The sequence below is a fragment of the Carettochelys insculpta genome, chromosome 19 (genome assembly GCF_033958435.1).
Source record: "Carettochelys insculpta isolate YL-2023 chromosome 19, ASM3395843v1, whole genome shotgun sequence".
In the NCBI taxonomy this organism is placed as follows: Eukaryota; Metazoa; Chordata; order Testudines; family Carettochelyidae; genus Carettochelys; species Carettochelys insculpta.
The window spans coordinates 26629291-26656692 of record NC_134155.1 but is presented as its reverse complement, the minus strand read 5'-3'; the positions used below and the strand labels follow the sequence as shown (position 1 = coordinate 26656692).

The window sequence follows — 27402 nt, the reverse complement described above, 5'->3', positions numbered from 1 at the left end:
CCACCCCCTGCCGCAGGTGCCTCTGCTGTAGCTGAGAGGAACAAGCCACCACCTCCTCCACCTAAGCCTCCTGCAGGTTTTAACCCACCTTCCTGTTCATGGCCCCAAACTGCCCTCAGCCTTTAACCCGCTTCCAACCCCAGGTTCACTTACCTTTCAAAAGCAGAGCCACCTGCTGCCACTCTGAGCACTTGGAACCAACCAGAGACTTTTACATGTATTTTAATGGTAATTTAATGTCCCTCTAACGAGTTTTTGCCTACAAGCAGAAAGTTGGGAACCAATTGTGTTCGTATAGCGAGGGATGAGTGTATAGAAATACACACCCTGAATATCAGAAGTTGCCAGCCAATTGTGATATTGCGTCACAAACCCTTTACCTTGCCATGCGGCAGGCTAGATGCACATGCTGACAGGGTCAATGTGGGGTTTTGTTAGACTTGCTAATTTGCCAGTAGCAGAGCATGGTGTTTGTGCCAGTGATGTGCCAGTGTAGGTTTCTGAGCCACATTAGTCTGAGGCTTGCCCAGCTGTTTGGGCACTGAAGCAAAGTCTTGTGACCACTGGGGCACATTAGGTGATAGCGGCCCTGGCAAGGTCCTGCCTGGAGCCCGCACAGGGAGAACAGGCTTGGAGTTGTGGGATGACCCTCTGTTGGGTAAGCGGGATTCCATGTCAGCATCTATGTTTACATTCTTCGATTGTTTAGAGGTTGCAAAGCTTGCAGCTGGAACAGCAGCAGCTGCATTAGCTAACATCACCATATGTATGGTATAAGGGGGATGCACAGAAAAAACAAAGAAATTAATGAGTGACACACTGGAAGCAAAACGGCTGCTTTACTGTATAAGTATTGTCTTTTTCATTTTTGTTTCTGTTTTGCACAGGGACCTGAATGCCCAGCTTGCGAAGGATGGCTATGGAGTTCTTCAGGGAGTGCAAAAAAGTGTCTGTGGACTCAAAGATTTTAGGACCTTTGAAGGCGAGCTCTTCTACTCTCATCTGATCCACCTTTGGGAAACCAGAAACTTGGAGCCAGGAGGCTCTCCTCAAAACCACTTCCACTGCTAGGGAACACGTGGCAGTGTCAGCAGACTCAAAGGAGGCTTGTAGGGCTGTCCTCACTATGAACGAGCCCTCATTAATACTAGTTGTAAATTGCACTCCCCCCTTTTTTATCTGGAATGTATTCAATAGAGGTTCAATATTTGTTCAGATATCCAATGCAGATGTTTCACTAGCAACACTGTATAATTTGATATACATAGCTACAGGAAAGCACAGGAGAAGGCCTTTCTACCCACGCTATCAAGTTGCTTCCACTCCTTATCAGGAGAAGAGTTAGTTAAAACCTGTTTATCCCTCTGGTTGACAGCAGCAGCAATGAAGGAATTAATAGTCTGTATAAAGAGGAACTCTGCACCCTGAGAGGTAAGCTGCCCAGTGGCAAAATGGGGGCTGGCGTTTGCCACAAGTGTTTAGCTGGATCCACAAGGGGAACACCAGTTTTAGTGACAGCATGGCATGCAGTATGCTGGTGAGTTTACGTTGGGTATCGTCTCTAGCATCTCAGCCACCCTTTTAAAAAGACACTGGAATCATCTGAGGTCATCACCTATAAAGAGGGGGTGGCATCAGCGTGTGCTCAGAGAGGAGAGCTGCAATCGAGTGTGTAATGAATCATAGCAGTCATCACTCAGGAATTGGTGTGGCTCAGTTTGATCTTCAGACATATCCAAGGATGTGTCTGAAGTGTGCCTCAAAAAAGTCTGAGCAACATGTTGACATTGTTGCTACTGTTGGTGTGTTCTGAGAGGTACCCAGGGATCCCAGTAGGGCCAGATGAGGGCTGTGCCACACACACACTCCAACAGACTGGCAGCAGCACGAGGCAATGAGTGCGCAGGCGGAGCTGGGAGCACTGCTCTGAAAACTGAGTGGAGCACCTGCAGGGACCACTCAAAGGAGAACACCAGTGTTCTGCGGAACACAGTTTGGGAAATACTGTCCTATATCAAATCCAGCACCTTCAAGTCCATCAAAAGGAAAGTGCAGAATAACTGAAATTCAGCTGAAGCTGGCAGAGGACACCGAATTCCCAGTGAAATGGAAGCACCTTCCTTTCAATGTCACCCTCCCATCCCCCTTTACTGACTCCCTGCTATAGATAACACCATGTCTGATTAGCGTGAAGGGAAAGGGCAGCAATCGCTTCAGCTTTGTATCAGGAAACTAGACCCCCTGAAGCTGCCATTTATGGTCAGTTCAGCTGTGGTCATTTCTGGGAGTCCCAGATACTTGCACACAAGTTATTAAAAGAAGCCCAAAAGGGATATAGGCCAGGAGTGGGCGAACTGCAGCTACTGAGCCACATGCAGATCTTTCACAGTTCAGGTGCAATTTGTAGAGCCCCCCTCACACCCCAACCCCTAACTTGGCAGTGGAAGCTCTGGGCACTTAGGGCAGTCACAGGAAAAAGTTCCTCTATAGCTATAGGGCCCAAAAGCCCTTGTTTCTGGTTTCATTTAGAAGTCTCGCAGCTGCAGCCCATCTTTATCTTACTTCTTTTCTGTTACAGTGCTTTTATATAGCATGGATACTTATTGCACAGTCTATGTAGTTCTGAGAAATATCTTGTGGTTAGAGTGGATCTCACTGCAGGTGCACATGCATGGCATATGCCCTTCCTGTGCTACCTCATGCTCCTGTATGAGGCAAGGGTGACCGTGACTCTCCTTCAGTTTCCCAGCAATTCAAAGCCCAGCCTGCTGAGGTCTCTCAAAAGAAAGATTGAAGATCAAATTGCGGCATCCACATTAAGTGGTTCTTTCAGATACTGTAGTACAACCATTCTTTGAGTATACCTCAATGTGGATCCAGCTGTAGGCATCTGGCAAACAGAATGCTCTAGATGGTAGGAATTAGTCAAATGAAGATTTTAGTACCGCCCTCGCAACCTTGGCATCAGACCAATTGGCCAAGTCAAGAATGAAACATGTAAGTAGTCCAGGAGTTTTACAGTTGTTACTCTTGCAAATCTTAGGAGACCAGCATATTTATAAGCAGACTGAAGATGCAGCAAGAGCTCTCATGGACATTTGGAGGGAAGAGACACACCGGATATCTGAATACAGGATACACGCACACGGTATGATTCACTTACGTACTCTGTGATGAAACAGTTGAGCTTTAACGTATTCTTATAGCCACAAAGATGGGGAGACCAGATAAAGGTTTGGTTCTGCTAAAGTAATATCAAGCTTTGGATACTATCCAAAACATATAGCATCTTCTCTCCACACACTGTGAGTGGATGTGGGAAGACGACTAGTACATTAATAAGTTCAAACCACCTTAAGGTGGAACTTCAGATTATCTAACCACCTTGTCCTTGTGACAGGATCTGTAAAGCAGGTCATAGAACTCACTGACCCATGTTGAAAGGATGGCAACAGGTATCCACCTTAACGGGAAGGTGATGTGTCTAAGTCTGATAGTGACACACATGGAGGCTCAGTAAATTTCAGGACAATACTGAGATGACACACAGGTGGGTAAGTAGTGACTTCAATGGAGTCAGTGTTCCCATTAATTTTTTCCATCAATGGGCAGAATAAATTTGGTTATGTGCATTACCACAGAAACCTGTTGTCAGCTGTGGGTACTCTGCTACTCAGCTAAGTGGCTCCTGAATCTCTCTTGGGTTGCTGCCTAAACACTCAGCTTACAGGGACCACTGACTGGAATGTATCTGTAGTGCTGCTGTAGCAACATCAGTCTCAGGATATTAGAGACACAAAGAGGGCGAGGTATTGTAGTGCCACATGACAATATTGCTAGAAGGTGGACTTGGACAGAACAAAATGCCAATTCCCTTTGTTTCAAGAGGGACATGTAACGGAGGTTCTTTGGTACCAGAGCCTCACATGGGTTCAGATTATACTGGATTGCCCTTACAGGCAACTGTTTCCGACTGTTTTCTTAATAGATGGCTTCCTCCTCTGTAGGAGGATTTCTTGAACCTGTTGAGAAGTCTTAGTCATTGACTGGCTGCTCCACAGTAGGTGTTGGGCTCACCCAGCACCACAGCATGGAAATTTTCTTAGCAACACTCAGTGGGGCTACACATGCTTGACCTCAGCATGTGCCATTTGCACCATGGGCGATGGCGCACAGCCCCATTCTTCTCAGTTACTCCAATGATGCTCAAAGTACACTGCACCAAGAAGAGGGGAGGAGGGCGGGACACGGAGCCCCTATGAAGACACACATCTCGAAGAGCCATTGTTACTGCACAAAGTGAGTAACTTCTCTTTCTTCTTCGAGTGCTGTCCCCTTAGGTGCTCCACAGTAGGTGCCTGTAGAGCTGTACCCCCCAACTGGATGGTGGGTTTGATACGGACGACAGTACTATTTTAGCTACTGCCATATGTCTGTCTGCATGAGACTATATTGCATACAGCATCATGAACGTGTGGTTAGAGCTGCACAACATAAGCCCTGTAATAGCACTCCCTTTAGAAAGGCTGTCAATGTCTCTCCTGATCTCCTAGGATGTGCTCTTGAAGTTGAAAGATTTATTGGACATAGCATTGCACTCTGCATGCAGATACAAGTCTAGATATACAATGGGATGAAAGAGGTAATCCCTCTGACTTTTTGGCAATGGATAAGAATAGCCTGAGATTTTCATAATGACTGTGTCCTGTCTACATACAAGGATATTGCCCTTCTGACATCTAGTGCATGCAATTTGGCTTCTGTCTCAGAGCCATGATGTTTAGGGTAAAAGGTAGGGAGGACTATAGGTTCATTGTTGTGAAACTGGGAACATACTTTCAGAAGAAAAGAGGGGTGGGGTCATAAGAACACTCTGTGGAAAACTGTGTACGGAGATGAGGCAGTCAAAGCAGCTATCTTGCTTACTCTTCGAACTGATGTTATAGCCACTAGTAGTAGTAGTAGGCATCTTTCAGTCTACATAGACTATGGATCGCGCCCTTCGTAGTTCCATTTGGGATCATTATCCGCAGCGTCGACTGCGACTGTGAAGGCCCACACGAGAGTGACAGTCCTTGCTGCATCTGTTGCATGTGTAATGGGTGTCTGACAGGTCCTTACTGTGCTTTCTGTGGGCTCGCTTCTCTGCTAGTTGTCTGATCCTCATCTCGCCCTTCTGAAGGCCCTTGTGTAGTTCCTGCCTCCATCTGCTGCGATCGTCTGCTAGCTCTCCTCCCAGCTGTCCGGCTCAATGTTTACCTTCCTGAGGTCCCTCTTGCAAACATCTTTGTAGTGTAACTGGGGGCGTCTGGGAGGTCTTTTGCCAGAGACTAGCACGCCACACAGGATGTCTTTTGGGATCCTTCCATCATTCATCTTGTGGACGTGGCCAAGCCAGCGGAGCCGATGCTGCCTGAGAAGGGTGTGCATGGTTGGGATTCCAGCTTGCTCAAGGAGAGCGGTGTTGGACACTCTGTCCTTCCACGATATTTCAAGGATGCGTCTGAGGCAGCGCAAGTGGAAGACATTCAGCCTCTTTTCCTGGCGGGCGTACAGGGTCCAAGACTCGCTGCTGTAAAGGAGGGTGCTGAGGATTCAGGCTCTGTAGACTTGCATTTTGGTGTGGGTGTACAACTTGATGTTATTCCACACTCTCTTGCTGAGTCTGGACAGAGTTGTGGCTGCTTTTCAATGTTATAGCCACTAGAAACATTGTTAACATAGCTAGTGAGCATGTGGCCATCGACTCAAATGGTGGTCACTTCAAAGCATGAAGAAAAAAGTTCCAAGTCCCAAGATGGAGACAGCTGTTTACGAGGGGGCATAATGTTCTGTAAGTCCTTGAAGAACCTCTTTATGAATAGATCAGTATATACTGAGAAGCCTTCTTCATGTGGATGGAAGGCTGTAATGGCTGAAAGGTGGATTCGGAGTGAAGACAGTGATAGGCAAGTATCTTTTGGTTGAAGAATGCAGTCAAGAATCAAAAGGACTCGGATGGTCTTGCTTCCAGATCTGAAGAAGTGGGTCTGCCCTGCAAAAGCTTGTCACCTCATAAATTATTACGTTAGTCTTTGAAGTGCTACAGGACTGCATTTGTTTTGTAATTTGTAGAAGTTACCTGTAAGAGATTAGCTCATAGAGTGCCCTTTGGAGCAGTCCTATGAAGCCATCTTGAGAGAGATTTTTCCTGACACCTTTTTCCCCCAGTGGGTGAACAACTGGCTACTGAGATATTACTATCAATTATCCAATATTGTTCCAGATGTTACATACATATCTGGAATGTACTAAGCCTGTTGCTTAGGTCTGTGTGCGTTTTAATGTAATAAACTGCAGTTTTAGATAGGGTACACTTATTTGAACAAATCTGATCAGATGGAATTGCTGCATAACTATTGGTTTATTCCTGACACGACCTGGTGTGAAATAGTCAATTTGTCCCTGCTATCAGTTCTGTATGTGCTGAAGGTTTTACACAGAATTTGAGAAAATTTAACCAAAGCCAAGAATTACTGAGTTGGACACATGCCATTCAACTGCCACAAAAGATGCAAACTGAAGATGGATCATGGCTCCTCCTCAGATGGCAGAATCAGGAATACAATGTAAAGCACAGTTTTTGACATTGCTATTCAAGAGACTCCAATCTCATACACAAGATGGAGACATACTTACAGTAAGAGCCACATTACACTCTTGAAGGACAGCACCATCCATTTGCCAATCCATTCCTAAACCCTTAAGCTAGTAACAAAGACAATACATAAGAGAAATTGGTAATCTTACCCCCTGGATAGTAGTCATTATCATCATCAACCTCCTCCTTCTTTTGGCGACAAGGGATGAATCTGTAGTCTATACTGTCATGTACCCAGCCCTTTTCAATGAACAAGCCAGGAACCTCATCAGAGAACAGCCAATACCTGTAAAGAGCAAAGAATTACTGCAGGAACCACAGGAGAACAAGGGGTGCAAAGAAAAAAACACTCATACATACACACGAGAAGAGCAAATACAGGATATTTAAATATATGTATGGATTATATCTGCACCAGAAGTGGGGAGGGGTGGCTCAGTAGTTTGAGCATTGGATTACTAAACCCAGGGTTGTGAGTCCAGTCCTTGAAGAGGCCATTTAGGGGCCTGGGGCAAATAAATTTAAAAAAAAAATCATGTCAGGTCTGGTGCTTGGTCCTGCCAACAGGGCACAGGACTGGACTCTATGACCTCTCAAGGTCCCTTCCAGTTCTAGGAGATGTGTATCTCCATATTTTATTTCATTTTTAGAAGTGTAGCACACACAATAAGAGACTATTCTACAATTCTTTTTAAAGGGATCTACACCACACACCAAGCAGGGATGAGAGAACAGTAATAACAGTAACTATCTTACAGATGATAGCCAGCATTTTGACAATATTACTCAACTGTTTCTCAACTTCTGGGTCAGGCCACAAAGCCATTTAGAAGATGAGGAATTAAAGTTGTATTACCATCTAAAGCAAAGAAAACTCTTGCTCCCCCAATCACTGCACAAACTTACTTTTCCAGGTGAAGTACTCCTTTTCAAAGCACAAATCAATTACAGGGGGTTATTACTGACTTTTTTATTACTGATTTTTGTAAATATAGGAGAAAGGGTCATCATAAAAGTTTCTGATTCAGAACAGGTTTTTAGCCTGAACAGATTGAGAACTACTAGGTAAGACTGAGTGCCACACATGCTTGTACAGATGCAGATCCCCCGGACTAAAGCAGTTTGGAGACAATCTCCTCTCTATTTTAGCTTAGAAGCAGGCTGCTTCTGAAGTTCTTGATGCACAATAATTCACTGCATACTGGTACACAAAACCATGGCACATTCTACTTCAACAGAAAGGAGGCAATCACTGAACAGGATCTTTTAGCAGTACAAGGGATACTGACAGCACAGGCACGTTTTGAAGGTTAGTTCTTCTACCTGTTGTGGTTACGGTCAGTTCCTATTGGAGTTCTACGCATCACCAGCTTAGCTTTGGCAATCCCATCTTGAAAAGCCTTTTCGGCTGCAGCTTTATGCTTCCGGATTCTCTCCTCTTCTGCTTCTCTCTCCAGTTTTACTGCACAGATTACCAAATTAATTAAAAAAAAAAAACTACTGTAATTAGATTCACCATATACTGCAACAGACTATTCTCCATTTAGTCATTTAGTTAGGTAAAGAAAGAGGATTAATTCACTGGCAATTTCTGTTAATGCATTTCCAAAGTAAGTTAGGCTAATAAATACAAAGGCACTCAGTGCATCGTGGAAGTGACCACATAGTGAGTTATTGCAGATAAGCTAGTGAGCATAAGGTATCATGCAACTGCCACTACAACCTCCAACTACCCAGAATGTAGAAAAGCCCTTTTAATTTCTGCCAATACAAAACTATGCAAGACTCCAACCACTGAAGAACCCCAAATCTCATGCTCAAATGCTGCTAATTTCAGTTTGAGAGACACCCCAAGAATGCAGAACAAAGCATGAGCAAGAGGGTGAGCTGGCCTGAGGTAAAGAGAAGGACTTTAATATTAAATGGTATTTTATTTTCTCTTCTGTTTCTCAGCATGGACTTATACACCTTCACTTCATTCAGCCACCTGCTTCAACTCAGTGCTCACCATAAGAGACCCTTTCCAAAACCTTCCTACCAAATGGACAGTTATACACTGGAAGGCACATCCCACTTAGCCATATAGGTGTCCAAGTTCAGGTGTTCTGCTCTGACTTCAGGAAGGACAAGTACATGCTCTAGTAACTCATATGTCCTTAATATACTGTCAGCAGAAGAGTTCAAAAATTGTAAGTTTAGGTTACCCGTCAGAAAAAAAAAAAAACAAAAAAACCTTGGCATCCTGGTAGATCCTATATCCCCAGGGATGTTCACAAAAAAATCATAATGAAAGGTGGTAGGATTCCTTAAGGTGAATGTCCACATTGCATTTGGAAGAGCAACCGCAGCCCAGGCAGAGATGCCTATGCTTGCTTTAACCGAGCTAGTGCAGCCAAAAAGAGCAGTGAAGATACAGCCTATGAAGCCTGTGTTGCTGCACAGGCTTGTCAAGAACCAGAAGTACATGTCCCTACTGACTGGTCACACTAGGTTCAATGCTGCTGTGTCTTCACAGCTTTTTAAGCCATGCTAACTATAATAAAGCTAGCACGCGTATGCCCACCCTCGTTTCAATCACATCGTCCATTGCCATGTAAATGAAATTTACTTAGACATTCATAGCGTGATCAGGAAAAGTAACAAGTTTCTTCCAAGAAGGCAAAGAACTGAGGTCTGAGGCTTTAACCTTTTCTTTATGGGCTCAAGGCACATCATAGAGGTCTCCAGCATTTTTCCATGCCTCTAAAAATCCCCTCCCCACCCAACCCTTACTATGTAAGAGCTGCATTGAGAAAAAGGGAACAAAAATTAATCTGTCTGAAGTCCAGCTGACATCTACCCCAAATGCAAAGTTTATTACAATCAATGGCCAAACATCTAATTAAGTAGATTCAGAAGGTAAACACTAGAGCTCCCAGAGAAAATTAAACTAACAAGACATTGTACCCAACCTGCCAAACTCTGATCGTAATAGGCAATAGAGTAATATAGGGCAATAGCCCCACTCCAAGCATACAGGAGGCACTTTCTTCACGTATTGCTAACACTTGGAAGTGCTCCACGCACTGCTCTATGTGGGCTACAGTTCTGGTTCTCCATGTCTTCTCTCGAAACCTAGGACTGAAGTCTCATTCTCTGCAAACTTATTGTTTGCACCGCCTCCGGCACTTCACTATAGCCCCTTTATAGGCAAGAGAGAGTAGGACTTAAAACATTTATAACCTACATTCCTGATACAGATAAGTATACTGAATAGCCAATGGCTAGCTGAGAACTACAACAGTGCATGCACAGTAAGAAGGCCTTTAAAAGACAGACAGTCATTAAAACCTTAAGTTATTTATTGGCTTTGGTCTGGAACCCTCTGGACCCACTAGTCCCAAACCAGGGAATTTGCCAGACCAGGAGAGATCAATGCTGGCCCCTCTGCTGCTACTGGTGGCAGGGCTCCACTCCAGTGGCAGCAGAGGAATCAGTATTGATGGAGCAGGGATAAGGAGTGAGGGGTGCACAGAGGAAGAGCTGCCAGCCTCTAGACTGTACCACCACTCTCGACTCCCAGCTGTGGGAATCCAAAACCACCTGTCTGCCTCTTCCTGTGAGTGCCACACACTGCCCGCTTCTCTCCCTTCCTCCCTGAACATGAACCCTGCAGATGAGCTACATGCAGTGCCCCAAAAATTTTGGGAGGGTTGGGGAGGAGTTGCTGAGTGCTCCAGCCTCAGAGCTCCTACAGGATGCCAGACCAGGGATGTTGCCAGAAGAGGGAAATCCAGACTGTAGAGTTCCAACCACAACTGCATATCATCAGGTTTCCAGTTTCTAATATGCACACCTTCACTGGGGAGACATACATCTAGTCTAGAAAGGCTGTCAGGTGTGACACTTGCTAATTTCTTAATAGCATATCCTCTTCCCCACTCCAACCCATTAACCAGCATGGCCTCAAGAACTCACCTGTTATTTGAATAACCTTTACTACAAGTTTTGCAGAGTCAGTATATTACTCCTAAAACATTGCTTTTGGAATCCTAATGGCTAATATATCAGATTATGAGCAACGATTTGCTTTGAGAACTACAGAGGTTTGAAAACTCCATTCGACGTTGACAAGTGAGAAATTTGTAATAGCTAGCAACAGAACCTATGCCATTAATTTCTGCTGAATTTATGATCCCAAAAATTCCACTTCCAGATGTTAAGGTCGCAAAGAAAACCTCCATATGGCACCCAAACGTATAATGGATGCATTATGCCTTGAGCCTGCAGACAACTCCAGTACACCTGTCCCTATTTAGAGGTTTTCCCACCCAACTAAGTTCAACTAATAGTTCTAGTCAGTTTCACTGCTGCTACCTAAAGCCATAAGGGTTTTAGGGACATTTATTTCATTTTTTGGTGTTTGGGAAGGATGAGAAACGCATCTTTAAAAAGGAAGACTCTCAGGCCATGGCCACACTAGCCCCTCCTTTCGGAAGGGCTATGGTAGTGTGGCACTTTGGAATATGCTAAGGAGGCGCTGCCACAAATATGCAGTGTCTCGTTAGCATAACTGTGGCTGCGCATGCTTTGAAACTGCCAGTTTCAAAGCACATGCCACCCCTGTAGCCAGGGGCCTTTCAAAATGACCCCCAATTTCTAAAGTCCCTTCTTCCCAAAACCAGATGGGAACTGCCACATTACCACAGGGTGGGCACGGCCTCACTGTTGCAGCCAGCGGGCTCTGTGTGGTATAGGGCAGGATTGGGGGTGGGGGGGAAATGAAGTTCTTCCCTTCTCACAATCAGATGAAACCAGAAAAGTCTACATATTTATTAGGTGCTCAGTCAGATGTTAATAAAAAGATGGAGCCCATACTGAGGTGCTGTCTCCAAGAACAGTAGTAGGTATTAGAGTTTTCATTGGAGTACTGCCCAGAAAGCATTCTAGCAGACACCCAACTCATTCTCCATAGCAAGGTCTGACTAGTGGCACTACATGCCTGGGGAGTTCTTTCAATCCTGTCAATTCCTAAGTCTGACTGATCAAGAAGGACAGAGGAAGTCCCATGTGCTGGGAAGAGCAGTTTCTGCACTTTGGAGGTCTGGAATTTCTGAAGCTTTCCTCAAAGCACACAAACTTAGTTTTAAAGATTTTGATGTGAGGACTTTGCCCTGTTAGTCTTTAAAGTGATACATGATTGTTGTTGTTTTGATTTGTTAGAATACAAATTAACACACCTACCTCCCTGTTACTGTTTGTCCTATTGGTAACTCCTTTCAGCCACAACACAGTAACGTAAGTCATATATTACTGAATTTCCCTGCTGCAAAATGTTACCTCCAGTACCTAACTGAGCCATTTAAATTAGAAGGCAAAACAGCACACTCATTTGTAGGTAACATTTATGGCATCCTTCACTCCATCCAAACACTTTATAAAAGATTAAGAGTAATGCTTAACATAGTTCTGAAATAGGGAATATATTATCTCCATTTTAATGGACTGATAAAGACAAACCATTTGCCTAAGATTCTAAGGACAGAACATGGATCGCTCGACTTCCATTCCTGTGACACATTCCTCCTCCTTTTAAACTGAGTATTTTCATTTGAAATACAGTTATCCAAGATACTGTTGCATGTTCAAATCACACACATACACTGCTTTAATAAGCCGGTCTTTGGATGAAGGGCTAACAATGAACATGAAATTTTAAGGGGGAAAACATTAATACAAAAAAAAAAACAAACAAAAAAAACTGAGGAATACACCAAGTAAAGAAACTTGTTCTTACAAAAAACAAAGTCACACTGGAAGTCAGCTTTTCCTTTAAATTCAACATGCATAAAACAAACAGACCTCTTTTCCTTTTTGAAGCCACATAGAATAAAAAGAGGTCCTGGCTGACAGCTGCCTCACAAAGTAGGATTTGAACCAGTCATCAAGGCATCTGAGCCACATCTTCTGAGGATTACCAGCTGTTGACCTAAGACCCTAAAACTGAAAACCTCTAGAAACACTGGAGTGACAGAAGATACTCCCTGTGTTTTGTTTTACTGATTTTGGTGATAAAAATCAGCAGAAACAGGACTGACAAAAACAGACGCATAGAGGAAACCACTTTAACAAAGGTGAGAGATACTGCCAAGGCAAGCAGACAAAAAGTGTGAAACTGTCAGGAATGATGCAGAAGGAGACCACTTCTGAGGGAAGCTGAGTTATGTTATAGAGAGAGTTTCAAGCATGGTGAGACAACCAAACCATGATATCGAAGGGGCTGCTAGAGCATGGGGAGCTCAGAAGTATGTTTGGCATTAGCACAGAGAGCAGCAGAAGCCCCAGGGCAGAAGAGGTCTCTTACGGGGAGAGCACAGAATCTCAAGGGATGAGAACAGATATAGATAGGCTCTTAACAGGCTGTATGATTTGTTGCTGAGTTTCAGCCTCATTTAAAAACAACCCTCCATAGGTTTCTAGCCCTTATTGTTTTAAAGGAAATTTCCATGTGAGACCCAATGCTGCATTTCCCTGACTACACCTCTACTATGCAAATCACACAGTTGGTACTGAAATAGAGAAAGTTGCAAAAAGTGCCATGTACCAATATTGATATTCTAATGTTGAGTGCCCTCCCCACACCAATCCTACAACACGCTGCACAGCTTAGGGAGACCAACTTTATAATATTCAAAAACTGGACACAACAAGCCAGAACCTCTCCCATCCCCAATTTGCCACAAGAATCTTCTTCCCACCACTCATTGCTTTTCCCCTCTCCCCAGGTCAAGAACCCTCCTACAGAGCCAGGGCTGTGAGCTACAGCCAGCTGCCATAGGCAGAGAGCAACCACAGATAAGTAGGAGCTGGCACACGTGATGACCAGGTACCTCATATGCCTGCATAAACCAGATTCTGATTTAAAAAAATACTGTTAGATCCCCTGGATACCTGGCCACTTTTGCACAGTTCACTGGAATACACGCATGGTGTCTGTGGGGTGTGTGTTCCATTTTCTGTTTCATCTGGTTCTTACCCCACATGAAGAATCCCTCATGCGGCACGAGGGGCAGAGACTGCAACTAACATCCCATCTTACCTGGAAAATGGCATGAAACAGGGTCTGCAGCTGCATCCACACCTGGATTAATTCTGGGGACTTTGAAGTTATTACAGGAGTTATTGACACCTTTAAGAGCTAGTGATTGAGGACAGATGAGCACCATTTTATTCCTTTTACCTACGTTCAGCTGTTACTTCAGCCATAAAACAAAACAAAACAAAACAAAACAAAACAACAGTCTCTCTCTCTCCATTCCTTCATTGATCCAACGACAAGGCCTTCCAGGCCTCTCTGCCTGGCCTTTATGTTCCTCTAAATCATGGATTCCAAACCCATGGGTTGGGACCCAAACATGGGTCGAGCTTAGATTTTTCTAATGGTCCCTGGCTGGTCTCTTAAGGAGCCATTTGCAGCCACTTGACTCCTCCTTGGCTCACAATCCCTGCCCTGCTGTGCTGAAATGGAACTCAATGTAACTGTATCAGAGAAGTAGCCATGTTAGTCTGTAGCTTGGAGAACAAGAAGTCGTCTTATGGCACCTTATAGACTAACAGATATTTTGGAGCATGAGCTTTCGTGGGCAAAGACCCGCTTCATCTGATGCATCAGATGAAGTGGGTCTTTGCCCACGAAAGCTCATGCTCCAAAATATCTGTTAGTCTATAAGGTGCCACAAGACGACTTCTTGTTCTCAATGTAGTTGGTTTAACAGCCTGCATTAGGGATCCTGCCCAGAAACCAATTAAACTGAGTACCATTTACACCTGCAGGGCAGGTAAGGGAGCAGGAAGGTGGGGGGAGCCAGGCAGAGGAGGCAGCCAAACAAAGGAGCAGTGGGGGTCAGCAGCTGCAGCTTGGAACTATCCTGTGTTTGGTAGGTGAAGGGGTTGGGGGACCTAAAACAGGTTTATGCCTGTGGACAGGGAGTAGAGGAGGCTGAGAGCCAGTCAGGGCTCCACACCCCAGCTAGCTCCCAGCTGCAGGGCTGCCAGGGTTCCTGCCCCAGTTTCTGGAAATCTTATGCAGGGCTGTTTTGTTAGTCTTTAAAATGCTACTGCACTGCTTTTTTGTTTTGATAGTATAGATTGGCACAGCACTCCCTCTCTGTTACTGTCCCACATAAGTTTTCCAAAAATCCGGCAACCCTAGGTGGGAGAGGTTTAGGCTTGCGGTCAAGGGGGTTGGAGGGGCTGAGAGGGGTTTAAGCTGGCAGACTGAGGGCCATTTTGGGGCTGAGAGAGGTTTAAAGTGGGCAGCAGAGAGGTCCGTTTTTCCCACGGAGAAATTCCTCTCCCCACCGCCAGGTTTTGAATTGCCTTGGGTCACAAGATCTTCCTCAACTGTCAAAATGGGTCCCCGTCTTGAAAGGGCTGGGAACCACAGCTCTAAATTCATTCCCTTACTATCGATCAACAACTCAGTATCTAGTTGGCAGCTGCATGCCCCCAGGGTCAGCCTGGGGACATTGTTATTCAACATCTTCATTAATGATTTGGATCCTGGGATGAACTGCTGTGATGAAGTGGGAGGTGCATTTGGTGTGACAGTAGGTCACACAGTGTATGGAATACCTGCTGGCTGTGACCTAGGCCTGGACTTTGGTGTCCTGAGAGACCAGGTTAACACCTGTGCTTCCCTGGGCAGCTAGACAAAGAGGTGGAGCCTGGCTGGTTTTTTAATTAGAAGCCGAGGCAGTTAGTTAGAGGGGAGTTAGTCTGGAAGCAGGAGAGGACAAATCGAGGCAACATCCCAGGTCCGGGGTCCCTTATTGGGACCTTCTTCTCCCCTCCTCCACATATGGATCAGACTGACTATTTCTGGCTGCTGGACTGACAAGCCCATACAATGGTGTGCCTCTGTCACCTACTAAACCTTCTGTTCCACTTGCTGAGCGAGAGTCACTCCTGGCTGTTGATGGGGTGCAGAGCTCTAGGACCCCTCAAACCCCATTACAACTGCACACTCAGGAAGTCTGCAGATGACATGAAACTGGAGGGAGACACATATGCTGGAGGGTAGGGACAAGGTCCAAAGTGACCTAGACAAATTGGAGGATTGGGCCAAAAGAAATCTGATGAGGTTCAGCAAGGACAAGTGCAGAATCCTGCACTTGGAACAGAAGAACCTCAAGCATTCTTACAGGCTGGGGACCAACTGGCTAAGTAGCCGTATAGCAGAGAAGGGCATGAGCATTACAGTGGATGAGAAGCTGGATATGGTTCAGTGTGCCTTTGTAATCAAGAAGGCTAATGGCATACTAGGGTGCATTTGGAGAATCGTTTCCAGCAGACCTAGGGAAGCTGTTATTCTCTTTTATTCAGTACTGGCGAGAGTACATCTGGAGTATTGCGTCAATATAGAAAGGATGTGGGTGCACCCGATGATGGTACAGCAGAGGGCAAACAAAATGATTCGGGGGTTGGAGCATGTGACCTAACAAGAAGAGGCTGAGGAATTTGGGCTTACTTAGTTTGGAGAAGAGAAGACTGAGGGGTGATTTGATAACAGCCTTAAACTTCCTGAAGAGGGGTTCTAAACAAGATGGAGAGAAGCTGTTCTCAGTAGTGACTGATGGCAGAAGAAAGAGCAGTGGTCTCAAGTTACAGTAAGGGAGGTCTAGGTTGGATATTACAAAAAATTATTTCACTAGTACAATGAAGCAGCACAGGAACGTGTTACCGAGAGAGGCGGTGGAATCTTCATCCCTAGAGGTTTAGGTCCCATCTTGACAAATTTCTGTTTTGGATGATTTAGTGAGGGTTGGTCCTGCTTTGGACAGGGGGCTGGACTCAGTGACTTCATGAGGTCTCTTCCAACCCTAGGGCTGTATGATTCTACAATTTGATAGCAGCCTTCAATTCCCTGAAGGAGGCTTCCAAAGAGGACAAAGCCAGGCTGTTCTCAATAGTGAAAGATGACAGAATAAGCAGCAATGGTCTCAAATTGCAATGGACATGGTCTAGGTTGGATATAAAGAAAAACTATTTTACTAGAACGGTGGTGAAGTACTCAAATGGGTTGCCTAGGGAGGCAGTGGAGTCTGATTTTTAAGGCAAGGCTTGAAAAAAACCCTGGTTGGAATGGTTTAGTTGGAGCTGGTCCTGTTTTGAGCAGAGGGTTAGATTACATGGCCTCCTGGAGTCTCATCCAACCCTTGTCTTCTATCCTTAACCTTCTACAATGGAGCCCATTGGAAAAGTACGTATCACTCTCCTTGCGGGGGGGGTGGGGGTGGGGGGGGGGGAGAAGAGGAGGAGGCGCGGCGCAGGTGGGAGCAGAGGACATCTAGTATAAGATTGAAAACCATGGAAAGGTAAGTGATTTCATTCAGGGAACTGAGGTTATATTGTGACTTTGTGTAACCACTAACGGGAAACTCACTTCTCTCTCAGATCCAAGGTATCTGAGGCATTCTTGATGAACCAGCAGATGTATACATATGGTGGTCTCCAGTAAACTAAGTACAGTTAAGTGCTGGAGAGAAAGGAGGCATATTTCTCATGATTTTTATCCTTTACTTTCAGGGAAAAAAAACAATGAAAGTTAAAAAAGTGTGGTGTTTTCAGAGGGCTGTTATCCTGGCAGCTGTAAACAGTACTGTATTCACAGTTCTTTAACTGAAGTGCACGGTTCTGTGAAGTACTGAAATCGTAATGAACCGGTTAAAATAAGTCTTCTCATAGCAGCTATGAGAAGCACTGGTATCGTCCATCCGCCCAAATCCCACCCCAGAGAGATTTTTAAGTAAGGGCTTTTCCACATCCCCACTCCTCACTGAAGAAAATCTTTTTTTCTTCCAGAAAAAGATCCTTGCATCCACACTGCAAAGCTTGTTATTCTGGAATAACAGGATATTTAACTCAAAATAGGAACTCCACCAAAATGAGTGACTTTCCCCAACCCCTGCCCTTTTCAATTTCAAAACTGACTCAGTGTATACTAAGAAAGGTAATTATGACTTAACTGGCCTCCAAGTAGACATCCCATCATTGCTTTTATTTTGAAATTGGGCTTTCTAGTGTGAATGCTTAATTTCTAAACGTTCTTAAAGTGTGAACGCTCTTTTTAGAAATAATTTATTCTGCTGTTAGAACATCAAAGTAAGTTATTTCTGAAAATCCTGCAGCGTAGCATAGCCTAAGTTGTTCAATTTTAAAACACAAAAATACAGCCTCCAACCTCATGTTCTTGTATCAGGCAGATGTCACTGGCGATAATGTGCCAATGTGTGAAGAAGTACACTTAGCAGCACCAGGGAGCTAGTGGACCATGTTCCTGGGAGCTCTCTGACAGTGGAGATCCTCTGCAGCTCTTGGAAAGACCCAGATTTTTGGCATGCACAAGGGAGTTCTCCTATACCAAAACATACTTGCGGTTTTCCAACCCTCCCTAGGCACGAGAGCTAGAAATTTTTGAAGAGGCTAAACAAAAAGGAGGATCTGACACAGCACCCCAAATTTTGAGCTGCTAGAGTAATATGAAAGCACCACACATGCTGTGGCTTTCAAAATTGTGCAGGCTGCACAATGCCTCAGATAAACAGAACTAAAGACCTTGACTGACACCAGCCATAAAAATCCCAGGTCAGGTAACTGCTGGAAATGGAGAACGGAATAGTTTACATTACTTGTGTATCACATTCCCCTGCTCCCACACATATACTCCATAACTCTAGGACTGTACCTCTCATTTGCCTCTCCTGTTGCTCCTTCTCCCTCTTCGCTTGGATGGCAAGAAGTCGTCTGCTTTTCACAGCACTGATCATATCTTCAGCCTCTATTTCCATCTGTTGCTCTGTTTTTACCCCCTCCATTTTTTTCTTATCGTTTCTTCCCACTCCATTCTCTTCTTTCCCATTTTCTTTGCTTTTAGCCTCCATTTCTTTCCGTTTTTGCTTTTCTGCTCTTTTCTTGTCATTCTCTTCCTTCAGTATAGCTAGACGCTCCTTCCACAGCTCAGCTGACGACTGCTGCTTTGCTTCCACATGGTCCTGCACAGAGTAAGTCATTAGAATTCGGTGGCAGAGTGCTGTGAGTATCCGTAGCTTCTCCTCAGACGTCAGCTCAAAGAACTCTGATGTCTCCAGCTTCTCCAAAAACTCATCTTGCACCTCGTTATCTTCAAAGGTAGCTGAATCCTTGCTCTCATCTACATTATCAGAAGCCTCACTTTCCTCTTGCACATCTGACTTGCGTAGACACAGACGGACTAGCTCAGAAACAGAATGCAAGGTAAGAGGGATTTCTGAGAGTTTCATTCCCAATTCAGCGTAGTCTTCAGCAATTTCATCCTGTAGTAGGGTTTGCAGAAGAATGACCAGCACGCGGTTCAAGTAGAGAAAACCCCCTTTCTCAGCACACAAAGCCTCCATCAAGGAGACTGCTGTAATGGGATACTGAGCATCTGGCATTAGTAATCCTGAATAACAGCTTAGGAACTCCACCACCATTGCCACATCTCCAAAAAGAGTATTGGGAAGTCCTTCTGGAGTATCCACTAGCTTAAACACAGGCAAGTTCTTTCCTTTAAGATCTTGGTCCTCATACCTTTTCTGCTTTTCCAATTTTTCCTGCATCTCCTTTTCTTTCCGCTCTTTTGCTCGCTCCTTGAGTTTCTCCTTCAGTTTCTCCCGCTTCTTCTTCAGATACTCCTTGCGCTGTTCCTCTGTCATGGATGCCCATTTCTTTTTGTGCTCTAAGAGTTCATACCGTTTCTGTACTATGCCTCGCAACTCTTCAGGAAGGCGAGCACGGTCCTCATTTGAGAGTATACGGGCTGTTTTAGAGATGATGCAGGAAAGGGCGCTTTTTTTATCCTCCCGGTCTTTATTTTCCTTGTAATAGGCAATGAGATGAAGGGCAGCAGGAGGGAGATGTTTGTGGGGTTTGCTGGTGGACCTGGGAGTCCCTGAAGAGTTCTTAGGCATTCTAGACACCTTGGGAGTGCCTTTTGCCATGTCCAGTAGTGTCATTTGTTTCATTTTCATTTTGGGATTCTTCAGGCCTTTCCTGGGTGACTTTGATTTCCCAGGTGACTTTTGCCCATTCAGAACCCTTTTACCTTTTTGTTTCTTGTCCAAGGATTTGTCACTGTCCTTCCCTAGTCGACTCCTCTTAGGAATGTGGAAGTTAGTCCCAAGTTTTCCTGGAGACACTATTTTCATTACCTCCTCCAGCTCCTCTTTGGAGGATTTTGGGTTCTTCGAGTTCTTGACTTTTAGTGGGGATCCAATAATAGATTTCTTCAAATGTACATGACACCACAGTGTAGGGCTCAGGGGCTGGCCCAATGAAGATCCATCAGTTTTGGACTTCTTGGAGGGCTTTCTGTCAGGTGATCCAGAGCTCTTCCTTTTGGTTGAGGGGTTGAGAGTCATATACTAGAATTTAAGAAGAGATATTAATATAAAACCAATCTAATGAGGAGCAATGTCTGAAGAATCTTTCCCTGATAATTTTTAACAGGTAAGTTCAGTTCTCTATGACTATCTAATACACAGCATACGGAGGGATACATACCACTGAAATGGTTTTCAGTTTGCTATATAGAGCTCCTCACGTTACACAGTTAATAATGCCATTTTAAGAGGATTAACCTTCAGCTTTAAATTTTTTCATTGTTGTTTGCTGCAATGACATTTTAAAGTTACTTCCAACTGTATTACATGAAAAAGCTTTCTAGTTTATGGATAAATTAATTTGAAAATATGTCAGAGATAAATTACTTGAAAATGTGTCAGAGACTTCCTTGAGGGCTTTGCTGATGGATACTACAGGGTTCTATTTTGACATCCCTCCTATTTAGTGTATATATGAAGTCTGAGGGAGACAGCAAGGTGGCGTGGGCAATATACAGATAACATTGAGCTCTCAACTCCAACTTCCTATGCCAATATCCATCACTACCATGATGAAATATGTATCTCTTTCAAATGTACGAGACTGGTCCAGTGATCTACTCTGCAAGTGTCTTTCAGTAATGTGATTCTGGATAAGGGTAAACCAGCTGGGACTTAATCCATGGAATACTGAGAATACAGGGGTGGATTTGGTGAGTTTATATAGTCTTTGAAATGGTCCGTTTGCCAATGCAGTTCTACTGTTCAGGACTGTTACATAAATCAACAAGACTGTACAATTGTTTGTAGTGCTGGTGTAGCTGTGTTAGTCCCAGGACATTACAGACAAAAGCTGGGGTGGGGTAATGCCTTTTTGGATCAACCTCCATTGGTCAACAGGTTCAAATGTTTGACCCTTTCACCAAGAGAAGCTGGTTCAATAAAGGACTCGAAAGTTGTAGTTGTATAGCAAAATAATTTTTGAAATGTGTTCACCTCCAGCTTCTACTGATTTCAGTGGTATTCGTGGTGTGTGCTCATTATTGCTGAGATTCAGGCCACTTATGTGCACCATGAGAACTGGATGATTTAATTTTAAGAACTCAAAAACAACACAGGAGACTTGCAGTAAATAATTAAAACCTTCAGGTTATAACTACCAGAAATCAGTAAAAGTTAAGATTTTAGCAAAAAATTCTGTTATGTTAATCACAATAAGAGATACAGGATGTGCAGCATTCTAAAAATCACTATAAGGTATATATTTCCAAAAACAGAGAAAATAAACAGATATGCCCATATTGTGATCAAGTTATGTTTCTCATAGAAATGTTAGCACTCTTATTTCCTGACCTCTGAATAATTTACTGCTAAATTATGATAAACCATTAATGAAAGTTTAGTTTTCTTTTAATGCCCCATTTATGGTATTACTACTGCATGAACCTGCTTGCAACTCAAAGTTATTTTGGCAAAACTGAGGAACTAACCCTATATTGTTTTGTCCTCCAAAAATTCCAGATTTTAAAATTGCCTGAATTTACCACTGTGCCAAAGCCAAGCACTTAAGATTGCATTCCTAAAGATTCTCAAAGTAGCGACTATGAAAGTCCTGAAATAACCTCAACAGCTACATTAATTCTCAGGTACTTACAGTATTATTCTCTCTACTCCACAGGGCACTGAAGACATTTTTGTGCTATTCAGCTGACATAAGTTCTTATATCCACTTAAGAAAAGTTACAGAACAAAGAGTCATTTGTTTTTACTCTCCCTTAAGTCTGTGACATTCTGCCTCTTCAACACAGAAAATGCTTAAGATATTCATGTGGTACTCATGGTGTCTCCCCATTGGAAAAAAAATACTAATGGGAAGCCTATGTCAGCTGACTCATCATTGCAGTACTATAAAACTGCAATGTATACATTTGGCTATAGTGTACTCCAGGCTCCAGGACATTGCCAGCAGGGAAGAGCCCAGAACCCAGAATCCAGCCAGAATCTGAGCATTTACACTGCAATTTTATTGCCTGAGGTCCCTGCTCAAGTCACCGAACCTAGTCCACCTGCAGATGTTTTACTGAAGATATATCTATGCTGCAGACTTCAAAGAGGAAAGCAGCACAGATACGTATTTTGAATTTACATTCTCTAGGACTATTAACATACTTTACAAGGTTACAAACCGCAACAACCTACAATAGAAAGACCAATTTCTCAATTTATCAGGGTTAACTCTAATTTGGCAGTATCAGTGCAGATGCTCATAAGATTAGTAAACTTTCCCCAAGCATTGGTGCAGAACAGTGATCAAATTTTTTTCTATTCCACACTTTGATGTAACTGTCAAACAACAGGAGAATATTGTCCCTGGAGGGTCCTTGTACGTACTTAACTGATTTTTTTTTTTTTTTTTTTTTTTTAATCTATAGTTAAGTAGCCACAATTGCAACAAGTTGCACATGAAATCAGGCAATTTAGGCATTTCTTTACAATGAAAGCTCAAATCTATATCTGGGATGTTTCTGGGAAGTGAGAGAGTCAAATGTTATTGAAACTTTAGTCAAGCTTTCAGTATTTAACTTAGCTATTAAGTCCTATATTCACTTGCCAGTTCTCCAGATGGTCTGCTCCTCCACTTCCCTACTTAGCATATATCAGAAAAGGTTCTAAGAAATCAGAAACTGGCTTGTATGGCAAAAATTCAAACATTTCAGCTGATGGAGTCAATTAAAGTCAGAACTCTCAATAATTTATAGTGAAATCTAAAACAAGTTTCAACTTCTGTTTTACTGTTTACTAATAAGTAACTAGAAGTGGCAGTGGATGGGATGAATGTGACAGCAGCTTCCCCCCTAGAAAGTAAAACTGACTAGAACAGATTTGAAAATTTTTTTGCTACACCTAATAAATGGAGTGCACTATGGGCCCTTCATTGACAGGGCACAGGTGGAATACCGGAGCCTCAGGCTAAAATACTATCACAAACTGATCACGATTGAGTTTCATAAAAATAGTGCTCTTGTAGTTAAAACAATTAATGCACCATTTACCAAAGACTAAACAGGAGTCACAACAAATATAAACAGAATAAACTTTCTATATCGATAGCATGTCTCCTTCAGTGCTCTGAATACTTAAAAGCATTTAAGGGTGGTCAGCAAATACTTTCTATGCTGTATTTTTAGTGAATGAATGCCCCAAATAATATAGCAAAATAAGAAGCATTCTACATATGATTTTCTATTAATTTTTTCTTTAAGTAAACCTACATCAGACTTCCATGAGAACCTAAATATACCTGCTAGAGCATGGAGCTATCCTACTAGGGAGAGCTGAAAGGTGTCAGGACATCTTTTTTGCTCCTGAGAACACTTTCAGTAAGTCTGAACCATGCTAGAATTACTCCATAAAAGGAGAAAAACAGGACTCTCTCAAGGGTGCTCCAGCAGGGTTTCAGTAGGATGTATGTTGAGCCAACATAACCATAGCTAGCCTTTATATGGGGGTGAGAGATGCAAGTCTTGTTTAACCACAGTATCGAAAGCCCCTTTTATGCCTGCTATGTGAAAGATCCAGTCTAATGTGTGGTAATTGCCACAAGATAGTCAAAAGTTGCTCCCTTGCTTAGGAGATGGTAAGCCTCTATCTAGGATACAAAAATAAAAGAACAGATTAGCTATCTATTCTACAGGCACCAGGGTTCAGACTAGAAGACACAGGTCCTATTTTCAGCTCTGACACGGACCTGCTGACCTATTCAGGCAAATCACTTCACCTCCACACTTCAATTTTCACACCTATAAAGGGGGATACTTGCCTTCCTTTGTAGAGCATTTTAAGACCTGCAAATCCTGCACACTATACAAAAGTTACGTATTAATTCTACAGGGATTAAAACATACCATGGAAACAGCTACAAAACCAAAATATTTAAAGTATCTCAACTATAATCTTTAAATGCCAGAACCAGATAAATAATTAAGTAATTCATACTACTGAATAAAGATTAGAATTTTGTACTCTATAGTAAGATCTTAACAAAGTTGGCTTCAACAGTTGTAATTTACATTACTTGTCAATGGCAAAAAAAAGGTGCAATAATTGTGCCATTACATTTCCAGGGTATTGTGTCAGGGTCAAAACCTCTACATAAAGCAAGTTCACAAAATAAAACATACTTCCTTATAATTAGTATTTGTAGATTTCTTTTGTCCAAATTTTCTACAGCAGATTTTCTTAATGGCTAGGGACTGGGAAAAAAGGGTCAAGAGTGCCACCTAGTAAACAATCCACATTTATTGCATTGAATTGGTACTGACAATATTGTGTCCAGCTATACTTATTTTTATTCCCGTCCAAGACTGTAGGCTTCTTATATAATTGCCAGTGATTCACAAAGAAGAATGCAATTTACAACAGACTTCAAATGAAGTTACAGTAACTCCTCATTTCAAGTCATCTTGGTTAATACTGTTTAGTTAGTAGGCTGCTGATCTATTAGAGAAGATATTAAAGTTGCACAACATTCCATTATAGTTTTTTGTTTTGCTTCACTCCATCTGCCCCATGATGTTTCAGCGGGGGAACAGGGTCACTTTTCGGGGGCTTACCCCACTGCTTCTCAGCATTCTAGCTGGAAGCAGGCAAACCCATGACTCCTCTCCCCAGATGGTACATTGGTTGGCACAGCAGGACAAGCCCTCATGTCCCAATCCCACTAGCTCCTGCCTCAACCAAGCTTCATAAGCATCATTGGCGAGTACAGTATTAAATAGTTTAAAACTTTGGCTATGTCTACACTACAAGATAAATTTGAACTTAAGGCATTTAGCTCGATTATACCAAGCGACGGTCTTCACTGTAAGTATCATTAGCTCAATTTAGGGAGCACTAATATTAATAGTATAATCTCCTTGGAACTAGGTGGGTGTAACGTCAAGTTCAAATTTCACAGTTTGAATGAAGGCTAGTGTGGAAACACCATGTCTTTGAATCAAATTCATTAACCTCCAGAGGCTAACAGACAGAGTTGCACCTAGCTCCCAGCTGCCCAAGACTCACAAGAGCTGGGAAACTGACCAGTGCAGTATCACTGGTCAGCTTCCTGGCTCCTGGAAGTGGTGAGGAGCTAAGAAATTGCAGGTACTGCTGCACCTGGCTCCTAGCTCCGCCAAGCCAGGCACAGCAGCACTGGTCAGTTTCCCGGGTCCCTGCAGCTTGGGAGACTCAGGCACCAGGCAGCAGGGTGAGCACTGATAGTGGTGAGAGTGCAGCAGGGCGTGGGGCAGGGGGAAGGAAGGGGGAAAGGCACAGAATGCAGGGCTGAGGGAACTGTGGGATAGGTTCCCATAATGCACTGCTGCAACAGTCGATGTTTGGCCACTAGTGTGGCAGCACTAACTTGACTGGGATGTGCTATACCTTGACTTCAGCAAAGCTTTTGATACAGTCTCCCACAAGTTAAGGAAATACAGATTGAATCCTTGGACTATAAGATGGTTAGAAAGCAGGCTTGACAGTCAGGCCCAACGGGTAGTAGTCATTGGCTCACTATCTGGATGGTGGTCGGTTTTAAGTGGGGTGCTGCAAGACTCTGTTCTGGGACTGGTGTTATTCAACACCTTTATTAATGACTGGGATGAGGGACTGGAGTGCACCCTCAGGCAAGTCTGGAGATGACAAAAAGCTAGGGGGAGAGGGAGATACATTGGAGGGTAGAGATGGAATCCAGAGTGACCTGAATATATTGGAGGACTGGGCAAAAAGAAATCTGATGTGGTTCAACAAGGCAAAGTGTAGAGTCCTGCACCTGGGATAGAAGAATCCCAAGCATTGTTATAAACTGGGGACCAACTGGCTAAGCAGCACTACAGTGGAAAGGGACCTAGGGGTTATGCTGGATGAAAGGCTGGATATGAGTAAACAGTGTGCCCTTGTAGCTAAGAAGGCTAATGGCATATTAGGGTGCATTAGGAGAAGCATTTTGAGCAGATCTAGAGAAGTGGTTGTTCCCCTCTATTCGGCACTGGTGAGGCCACATCTGGAATACTGCATACAGTTTTGGGCCCTCCAGTACAAAAAAAGATGTTGATTTGCTGAAGCAGGTTCAGCAGAGGGCAACAAAAATGATTAAGGGGCTGGAGCACAAGACCTATGAGGAGAGGCTGAGGGATTTGGGCTTGTTTAGTTTACAACAGAGAAAACTTAGGAGAGATTTAATAGCAGCCTTCAATTTCCTGAAGGGGAGCTCGAAAGAGGATGGTGAGAAGCTGTTCTCAGTGATGTCAGATAACAGAACAAGGAGCAATGGTCTGAAGTTCAAGGGGGAGAGGTGTAGGTTGGATATTAGGAAAAACTACTTCACGAGGAGGGCAGTGAAGCACTGGAATGAGTTACCTAGAGAGGTGGTGGATTCTCCATCCCTTGAAGTTTTTAAGTCCCAGCTTGACAAGGTCCTGGCTGGGATGACTTAGTGGGCGTTAATCCTGCTTGAAGCAGGGGGCTGGACTAGATGACCTCCTGAGGTCCATTCCAGCCCTATGATTCTATGACTCTGCAGAAAGTGAGGATACCCAAAATTGAGTTTATAAAAGCAATTGTTATGAAAATCGAATTTAATAAAATCAAATTTATGTAGTAGTGTAGACGTAGCCATATACAGGTTGAACCCCTCTAACCTGGAATTCTCATCCAGCAACATTCTTCATCCAGTGTGATTTTAGTTAGCTGGATGACCACTTACCATGGGTGTAGCTAAGTTTCCCATGGACCCATAAAGTTTGTTTACAGCCACTAATCCTCGCTCTCACTGTACTGTGCTGTTATTAAGCTGTAATTTACCCCTAAATGTCTCCTAAGTGCCTAGTAAACAGTGGACATATTGGTAAGGCTGTTAGACAACACGGACCTCCCATGGTCTGGCAAATTGTCTTATCTGGCACTGGCCAGCCTGTACTGTATAATAAGTCCCTGATAAGCACGATTTCAATTTGTGCTTAACTAGCGTTACCGCTGAGTGCAAATCAAAAAGAGCACAGATCCCCATTCCAACCCCAGGACCCTCACTCCAGCCCCTGGGAGCTAAGCAGGCAGACAGCTGCACCGGTGCAGCTTCTCCCCTGCTTCCCCGACTCCCACCCGAACTTGCACAAAAATTGAGCTATGTGAGTGCACAGGAGCACAACCCTCACATAACTCAGGGGGTCTACTGTACACGTATGCATCTTCTGTCTGGCCAAAAAAGCTTCAATGCAACTTGACATCCTGATTTACATTAATTCTTGTGGGGAAAACCGATTTGCTAAACATCATTCCACATACAAGACAGTTACTTACTTCCGTAATTGGTGTTTTTGAGATGTGTTCATGTCCATGCCAATG

The 27402-nt window shown here is 43.6% G+C and overlaps 1 protein-coding gene across 2 annotated transcripts in view; it reads right to left on the bottom strand.

Moving 5' to 3' along the window:
* Positions 1–27402, bottom strand: part of BAZ1B (bromodomain adjacent to zinc finger domain 1B) — a 129696-nt gene that overhangs the window by 58337 nt on the left and 43957 nt on the right. For both annotated transcript variants that reach the window (XM_075013622.1, XM_075013623.1), the window contains exons 7-9: positions 18366–20061; positions 7964–8102; positions 6790–6926 (exon numbers count right to left, since the gene is read on the bottom strand). In XM_075013622.1, coding sequence (XP_074869723.1) covers positions 6790–6926; positions 7964–8102; positions 18366–20061 — 1972 coding nt within the window. The remainder of the gene's footprint in view (positions 1–6789; positions 6927–7963; positions 8103–18365; positions 20062–27402) is intronic.